This window comes from Carassius auratus, chromosome 23 (assembly GCF_003368295.1).
Source record: "Carassius auratus strain Wakin chromosome 23, ASM336829v1, whole genome shotgun sequence".
NCBI lineage: Eukaryota > Metazoa > Chordata > Actinopteri > Cypriniformes > Cyprinidae > Carassius > Carassius auratus.
Genome location: NC_039265.1, coordinates 4,101,841 through 4,110,695, shown reverse-complemented (window position 1 = coordinate 4,110,695; position 8,855 = coordinate 4,101,841). Strand labels below are relative to the sequence as shown.

At 36.8% G+C, this 8,855-nt stretch overlaps 1 protein-coding gene across 1 annotated transcript; it reads left to right on the top strand.

Moving 5' to 3' along the window:
- The first annotated feature begins 1,484 nt into the window (after nt 1-1,484).
- On the top strand, nt 1,485-8,584 carry csrp1a (cysteine and glycine-rich protein 1a). The gene is made up of 6 exons (XM_026199296.1): nt 1,485-1,639; nt 4,857-4,966; nt 5,921-6,089; nt 6,522-6,651; nt 6,780-6,873; nt 7,923-8,584. Exons 2-6 carry the CDS (start codon nt 4,858-4,860, stop codon nt 7,997-7,999), a joined length of 579 nt encoding a protein of 192 aa, XP_026055081.1. The 5' UTR covers nt 1,485-1,639; nt 4,857; the 3' UTR covers nt 8,000-8,584.
- The last annotated feature ends 271 nt before the right edge of the window (nt 8,585-8,855 follow it).

The following is an 8,855-nucleotide window of genomic DNA, read 5'->3' as shown; positions in this document are numbered from 1 at the left end:
TTTTACATGAGTGTGTGTCATTGTTATTGAGTGTTGGGTAGAAATCTGGGGGGTTTAGCTGGTCAACTCCCTCCCTTTTTTTATCCTGTTGTATTTTACTTATTGTTTTTGTATGTTCCTTGTGAAGACTTGTGATGTTTGAGACCTTGTCTTATTAATCGTATGCAAATAAAGTTTTTTTTTTTTTTTTTCTATTTATCTTTATGCTCACCCTGCCTTTGTCAACACACCTGTGTCCCTTGCTTAGGGCTGTTATGTCCCGGTGTTTTCTGGGTGGCGTAGTCGTCTGTAGGATTCTCTTCTCTTATTGGTAACTTTCACGACCACCTGACTGCTCTCCTGCGCTAGAGAGGGAGAGCGATATAGAAATTTTGCTCTATATATATATATATATATATATATATATGTATGTGTGTGTATATGATACTATTCAGAACCCCCAGGTCACTGGTAGAGAACTCAAGCTTGGAGGTAAGAAAAAAAAAAAAAAACACCCACTTAGCTGAGTGTGGAAATATTAAAATATTTAATGCTATTAATGCAGCACTTTTTTTTTCAGAATAAAAACACACACAAAAAAATGTCATTACTGTTCCTTCTAGTAATGGATTTTGTGTTTGTTTGTTAATCTAGTTAATCCTAATTGTTTATAACATCTTCATTTTTAATCAAATATAAATAAAATATCATTTATTTTTGTCCTCTCTAATTTGTAATTATTTCTCCAGCCATCTGAACAGATAATTGTTTTGCCACCATGATTGATTGTGATAAGGAACCACATACTTATTTTTGTGTCCCTCCCCCAAAGGAAACCTGGATTATTATTTATTTTATTTTTATATTATATAGTTTTGAAACAATATTATATAGGTGCAGCTCCATACATTACAGATTGGAAACCATGTAGGACAATGAAGGACAAAGCTTGTCCACCATTAGAGCCTGTTAACACTGGTGTTCCTGTTAGACAAGTCATAACATAATTTGAAATAATTTGACAGCAACGTTAAATGCTTGCCATACTTTAGTCTTATTTTGTGAGCTGAGGAGCACTAACAGCATATATATGTTTTTGAGCAAAATATTTTATTATTTACCAACCTATTGGCAAATATGGGCACAAAAATTACCTGCTCTTAATAATCAAGACATATATTCATCAATAATTGTTTTGTTATTGTTTTGAAAAAATAATTAAGATGGCATAAGGGACATACACTATCCAAGAAAAGCTCATTATTGTTTAACATTTTCATTATTAACATGTTGTGGTAAGTATTTATACTCTAACAGGCTGGAATATTTTTGTGGCCAGTGTCTGAACATCTACCCCTAATTATTATTTTTCAGTCCCTGAGCTTGACCAATATGTATTCCTAATAGTTAAACAAGTCACTGTTTCGAAGGACCGCACCAGGAATGATGTTTCTGAGTGGCCGTGTTCAGTGTCAGAGGAGGGGGCGTCAGTGAGCAAACCCACCGCAGGGTCATGAGGTAGTGCTGTTCCTTTAACATCTCACCACAGCACATAGCCCCACCCAGAGCTCCTGTGCTGAAGTCTGACACAGAAACCTTCTCATTCCCACAGTCTGCTGGACTCTGACTGCACATCCACACACAGAGAAGATCACTTCAGGTAAGAAGCTCTTCTCACTGTCAGATTTTGTCCCCTACACACTTTCGCCTTCACTTGCGTAATGGCTCTGCAAGCTTGTGTGCAGCTCATAAGGCTGAAACTGTTTCTGAAGTTTTGTTGTCTTGGAATTCTTTCCTCCTCATCAGACCTTCTTGGTTTTATTCAGCTGGCTACATTCGTGTCATAAATAGAGAAGCAACAAGTTAAATTCTTCCCTTCCACAGTTCCAAACTACTACTAACTTTTCTGATCTAGAATCAGGAAAGTGACTTGCCTGGTCTTGTTTACTAGTAGAATAACTGGACTCAATCAGACCAAAACGCATTTAGTCTGAAAAGGAGGCTTTGGAACAGTTTGACCAAGATTTTCAGTCCAGTCTTATTCTACACTGTTAAAAATAAAGGTTCATTGAAGGGGATTTTCATAGTGATGATATAGAACAGGGGTTTCAAACTCTTTAGATTCAACCCTAATTAAAAACACCTGATCCAGCTAATCAAGTCATTCGGGCTGATCTGAAAACTACATGCTATGTGTGTTGCGGGGCTGCAGCCCTCCAGGAACGGAGTCTGACACCCCTGTCATTGAAGAACTATATTGGAACCTTTACCCTTTTTTAATTTGTTAAACATTTTTTGGTAGCACATTTTAATAAGAACCATTCTTTTTTATTATTTCTTTATTGGCATCATGTTACAATTTATGCCAATAAAGAACCTTTATTTTTTATGTGCGCACAGTAGTTTGGTTATTGTTTGCAGCATGGTGGATTTGTAGGCATGAATAAACCTCAAGATTTCATCACAGGAAGTGTGAAGTTGATTTTAGTAGATGTTTGCGACAGAATAAGGGAAATGGCCAAGAGAGAGGAGGCTTGTGTACTATATGCAGAACGTTATCAGCATGTGTGGCTGTGTGCCGAGTCGTGCCATTTCCTCACATCCTTGACAACCCAACATGTTTGGAGTCAGGGGCCTGAGTTAGTGTTTAGACTGGAGACAGCACAACTATGCAGGAATGTCTCGATTACAACCAACCATTCCTTTTATGGACAATCAATTAGACATTTCCCAGCAATTACAGCATATTAGACCGCATGATTCACTGTCAGATGTATACCCTTCTCAAAAAGAAGTACAGTATACTTAATTTAGTTTATTAAGTATACTTAAGTTCAAGTATATATTCAATTATACTTTATATATCAAGTATACAAATATGAGTGCACTAGCATACTTGTGTTTTATTTCAATACTCCTTGGGACTAAATTGGCCCACTTTCTAGTATATATTTTAAAGGGTACGTAACATACACAGTTTCACCTAATCTCTGGTTAATCTTGAGTACCTATAGAGTAGTAGGCCTACTGAATCCTCCATATATCCAAAACGTCGTTAGTTTTATCAGAAACGCAAACGATGTGCAAATCCATCTTTGACTTGGGCCTTGTTTTATAAAACATTCGTCACTCAGATGACCAGAACACACACATGCACTTGATACACTCCGTTGCTGCCCCAGAAAAACAAACTGCATCCACTGTTCATGTAACACTGGGTTCTTGGGGAAGCTGAATTCAGTAAACTCTCCCTCAGATCCAAAAATGCACTTATTTGGAGGCATTCTCGAACAAATTCTGTGCAGCGCTGCCGATGATTTTCAAAATTGTTGATGTGGGCGGTCTCGCTCTCCTCTGGTCAATGTGTGTGCGCGGGCACACTTTTCCGAGAGAAGTGCTCATATAAGGAGTTCCTCCAATGTCTACGTCATTAGATCCACGATTTAAAAAAAAAAAAACAGCGGAAAACTTGTACCAACCCGGAAGTAAGATTTTCGGCACAGAAATTCTCAGTCATTCTACTAAATTATTTTTTTTCAACTTTGGCCATGTTTAGCATGAGAATCCATCTCTTGAACACTGTGAACAACTCTGAATACACGAAACACCATTGTACCAAAATGTACAAACTGAAAATGAAGTGGATTTGCGCATCTTCTCTATTAAAAACGGCTCTGTGTAGTAACAGCTGCTCTATGTGAAATCACGCACCTGATGGAATTAACGCTGATGAGAGAACTGGCCTTACTGACGAGATGCGCATTAACGATCGGCCGGTCATGATCGGAGCACCCCTAACTAAAAGTGAACTTATAGTAGCTGTCCATACAAGCCATGGACTAAAAAAGGAAATTTTGAGTTTATATTTAAATATTCTTTTTTCATTTCCGAGATTACATCTGTTTATTCCGTTAAGAAAAAGTTTGTCTGTTTAAACATCTGCATGAGTAAACGTAAATGTGGGTAAGTTTTATAAATAAACATTTTGAACAAAAAGCTTATATATATATATATATATATATATATATATATATATATATATATATATATATATATATATTTTTTTATTTATTTATTTTCTCTGAGAAGTACATAAAGCACATTTCTGAGAAGTGAATAAAAGTAGACTGAAAGTAGACTTTCCTTTTTTTTTTTTTTTTTTTTTTTTTTTTGTTTAAAGAGGTATACTAATATAGCACACTTGAATAAACTTCTTTTTCGTAAGGTTAGGCATAAATCAAAATGTACAACCCTGAAACCGCTGGGTCAAAAAACTAAAACCAGAGCAACATTGTTTTGTTTTGCTTTGTGTTGCAGTCTAAATGCAGGTTATGTTCAAGACTTCTATCATTCATTTATTTAAGGTCAGATCAGATTAATTCCCACTGACCGGAGATGTTGGTCTAGTGAAGCGGGAAGCACATTTAGAAAAGGGAACTCATAAACTTGCCAAGCAGTGAAGTTCAAGTTGCACTCTGGAATCACAACAAATATGTGCTTTCGAAAGTCCAAATGTGTTTCTACATCAGACCCGCTTCGTTTCAGATTTCAGACATGCATTCTTGAATAATCTCAATGCCTTTTTTGGCATTACATTTCTCTTGTGGTACGTCATCACTTTTAGTTGAAGTTCTCTTGTATTTCTTTGCTAACTAAAGTATATGTATTTGCATATAGTAAAGAAATTCAGGTCTTGACTACACTTACACAGTTTAAACTGTTACACTTTAAACTATACACGTTTTCTGGATTTGAATGTTTCTCATTTTTATTCTGGGAATCAATAGGATGTCCCCAAAAATGAATGAATGAGGGATTGGAAGGTGATTTCAGGTCACGTCTCTCTCTCTCTGTGTGTGTGTGTGTGTGTGTAACAGGATGCCTCTTGGGGGTGGAAACAAATGTGGCTGCTGCCAGAAAACGGTGTATTTTGCAGAGGAAGTGCAGTGTGACGGCCGGAGCTTCCACAGATCCTGCTTCCTGTGCAGTAAGTCCTGTTCATTTTCCTGTGCTGTCTAGAGCCATGAGTCCGTAGTTCAGCTGGTTTAACAAAGTTTACCAAGAACAGACTCTTTCTGATGAATAACGATTAGTATTTAATTTATCAGTTAACAATGATTCATCTGTTGCACAACTACAGCCAAAACACTCAGAGCTGAAGTGAAAAAATGTGTCCCAGAATGCTTTACAAATGTATTAACAATGCTTTCGAGTGTGTGAAATTAGGCTACATTCTTGTCATTAAGACATAAGACATAAAACTGCATAATGATACCACAGACCCTCCTGTCGGATACATTTACAAGTTTGAATAAAGCAGTAGCATCTAGATCATTTATTACCTTCCATTTCATTATTTTTTTTTTCTAACATTTATAAAGAATGACATCTGCTATCATTAAGGAAAACTACTTTTAATTATGAATGATGTTAATAAATGAATAGTATATGAATTGGGTCACAGTCATAGTTCAGGTGGAAACATCAGTTTTTGTCTAGATTGTTCTCTGGCGCTCTCTTCTGGTTGTCTCTAGAAATCAGTTATGAAATATAATATCACCTTGCTTTGCCCACAAAAACTCTGCATTCCAGACAGACTGTCTGCAAAAATAAAAAAATCAAAGCACCTTTAATGAAAAATGAAGCACAGAACCCTGCCAAGATGTTCCTCTAGACAGACAAGACTTTATGATCACAAAATGCAAAACACTAGCACACAAGATTTCATTGATATAGCAATAGTGCTTCTAATATTAGACTATGAAAAATATACTCTCTCATCTAAATAATGTATATTTTTAAAATCATTATATATTATCTGTATTGCTATGGTTAGCAGGTTACTGTTATTATTATGTTTTTGAAATCTTGAAGCTGAGGGTCACTGCAGAACACATTTATCTATGTAGCTTGTCGTATTCACTCATCCTTCTCATTTCAGTGGTGTGCAGGAAAAATCTAGACAGCACTACTGTAGCCGTCCATGAGAATGAGATCTACTGCAAAGCCTGTTACGGCAAAAAATATGGGCCCAAAGGCTACGGCTACGGCGCTGGCGCAGGAACTCTGAGCATGGACAAAGGAGAGTCACTGGGAATTAAACATGTGGAGTAAGAATACACTTACTTTCAATTTTGATTCTTAAATATTGCTTCAGATCTCATTATTTTAGCATCTAGACTCACAACATTAGACTTTGGCTGTCAGCATAATGTATACTTCATAGCCTATTCTGCCCAAAACCCATGCATTCACATGGAAAGGAACCATTTGATCAAGATACCGTATAAAGCAACCAATTACAGTTGCTATTTTACACATGTTATATGGAACAGAGCAGCATGAACATTAATCAAACTACTTATTTTGTGTTTCACAGCAGAAAGAATGTCAAATGGATTTGGAGCAAATTGTAAAGATTTAAGGATACATTTGGAAGGAAACATTCCTTTAAAGATTTGCTGCTGTAAATCTAGCAAACTGTGGCCAATCTGGTGACTATTCAGCATCTGAATCTGGTTTGGTGTGTCTTCTGATTGCAGGCCTCAAGAACACCGCCCAACCAATAACCCCAACACATCCAAGATGGCTCAGAAGTTTGGCGGCTCTGATGTTTGTCCACGGTGTGGCAAGGCCGTCTACGCAGCTGAAAAAGTCATAGGGGGAGGAAATGTAAGCCAAAAGCAGAAGTGACAGGAGGAAATGCTGTGATGCACCAAAATGAACTAAGCCATCAGTTATGGTCCTGTAAGCTCTTGACATGGTCTTCATTAAGCAACTGTGCTCTTCTTTCTGTGCAGGCATGGCACAGGGCTTGTTTCCGATGTGCAAAGTGCGGCAAGGGGCTGGAATCTACAACTTTAGCTGACAAGGATGGAGAAATCTACTGCAAAGGCAGAGTATCCAATGTTATCTTCTCTTTTCTGATTCATGCCAAGCAACCAACTAGAAAGTGTTTGAAATGGTAAAACAGCTAAGGCTGGGTCAACAATATTGATTTGAATCAAGCTTCATTTCCATGAACCAATGATCTTTAAGTCTCTGCTTTAAAATGCTGTCCATTTTATCTTGCATGGTTAAAAATTTTAACGGATTTAATGTAAACTGTAACCGTGTCTGTGGTTCTGTACTGGGAATTTGTCACCTTCTTTTGGTGGCATGTTAAAACCACTAAATCCTAATGAAATGTGGTCCAAGACACTACTGGAGAGGGTTACCAGGTCTGAGTAACAAAACCAGCCCAAAGGCAAATGAAAAAAATCTCAACTACCCATTCCAAATATCAAAACTCAATTTATGCATTATGGCAAATTCTTAAACTGCGAGCAACAAATTACAAGCAGTCCAATTACACCGGAAAACTATGAACCTGGCAACCCTGCTTCTGGAAACCGTTAGTTAATGGTTTTAATTGTTAACAGTTCATGGTTCGCAATGTTTATTTGCAATTATTATTATTCATTTTTTTCAGCAGAAAGTATTTTAACCACAAAAGGTGTCAAATATTTAATATATGTTAAATTAATAATATGGCTTGTAACGTTATAGTCACCTCAGGAAAGCCATGCAATTTTCATAACTCAACAATTAACTCTAGAGAGGAGTATTTTGCTAGATATGTGCACTATTTTACATACTCAATATATGTTTAATTTGAAAAGCCACCATTTAAATGTTTATATTTCAACAACGAATTGGAGTCCTCTAGAAAAAATGGCATGTACTGTACCTGATATATATCTGAAACAAAGTGAATCAACTCAAATAAAGAGCTTAGGGATTGTGAAATATTTATCAAAACAACAATGCCCTAGAAACCACCTAAAATCATTGTGGCGAGATCTGCAACTGTGCAACACCTCCACTCAAATCTTCTGCATAATTTGTTTAAAAAAAGTCCATTGTCATAGTGCCATATTAACTTAATTTTCTGCTCTACACAGGTTGCTATGCCAAAAACTTTGGACCAAAGGGCTTTGGCTATGGTCAAGGCGCTGGAGCGCTATCACACACTCAATAGATCAGCATGACACAACTTACCCAACATTCCACCATTCTGTAGAAGCACCTAAACACTTCCTGCTCACGTACATGTGCATGTCAGTGTTCCTCCAATAAGGAAACCAGAGTCCGGATGCCATGGTCTAAGTCTTACATGCGACACATTCCACAAGACGTCATGTCATTGTCTTAAACCCAAAAACATCTCTTCTTAACTCTTGAACCCTGCCAAATGCTTAGAAGAACGTCAAGTATGTAAACTAACATGGGATTAATACTTAATCTGCTCACCTAAAATGATCACTTGAGTTTGCACAGGTTTAGTGGAACCTGAGCTGTGCTTTTACGTCAGTATTCCTCTGCTTAGATGTACTGTCTGTTCTTAAATGGATCTGTATACCAGTTTACTAGTTTAGCACATGCTTGTGTGAGCTTTTATCACTGTAAAGAATGTTTTCTTCAGCATGACTGAGTCACAAGTACTCCCCGGCTTAAGATGCACTACATTTATTTCATTATCAATGGAAAAATATCCCACATACGCATTCTGCACGTACTGTACTTCAAGAAGATGTTATAGAAGTAAATGTTCAAATATGCACAACTTTGGTGTTGGTTTTTTTTTTTTTTTTTTTTTGGTCCATTAAACTGAATAGTTGGTGAATGTAATTGTTTGAGAGATTTTATGCATGTAAAATAAATGTACCTTGCAAGTAAGTAGAGTTTGTTTCAGTATATATTTCTAGCATTATTTTTGATGTCACACCTACAGGCCACATCCCGTTCTGTAGCTTTTACTAGAAAAGGATGATGTACTCTAACCATAAAAGGTTTGTGGTCTCCTCTGCTCACCAAGTCTGCATTTATGTGATGCG

Coding starts and splice junctions, on each gene's coding strand:
- csrp1a (XM_026199296.1), top strand. CDS start 4,858: ATGCCTCTTGGGGGTGGAAACAAATGTGGCTGCTGCCAGAAAACGGTG. Junction 4,967..5,920: donor CAGATCCTGCTTCCTGTGCA/GTAAGTCCTGTT, acceptor TTCTCATTTCAG/TGGTGTGCAGGAAAAATCTA. Junction 6,874..7,922: donor TGGAGAAATCTACTGCAAAG/GCAGAGTATCCA, acceptor TGCTCTACACAG/GTTGCTATGCCAAAAACTTT.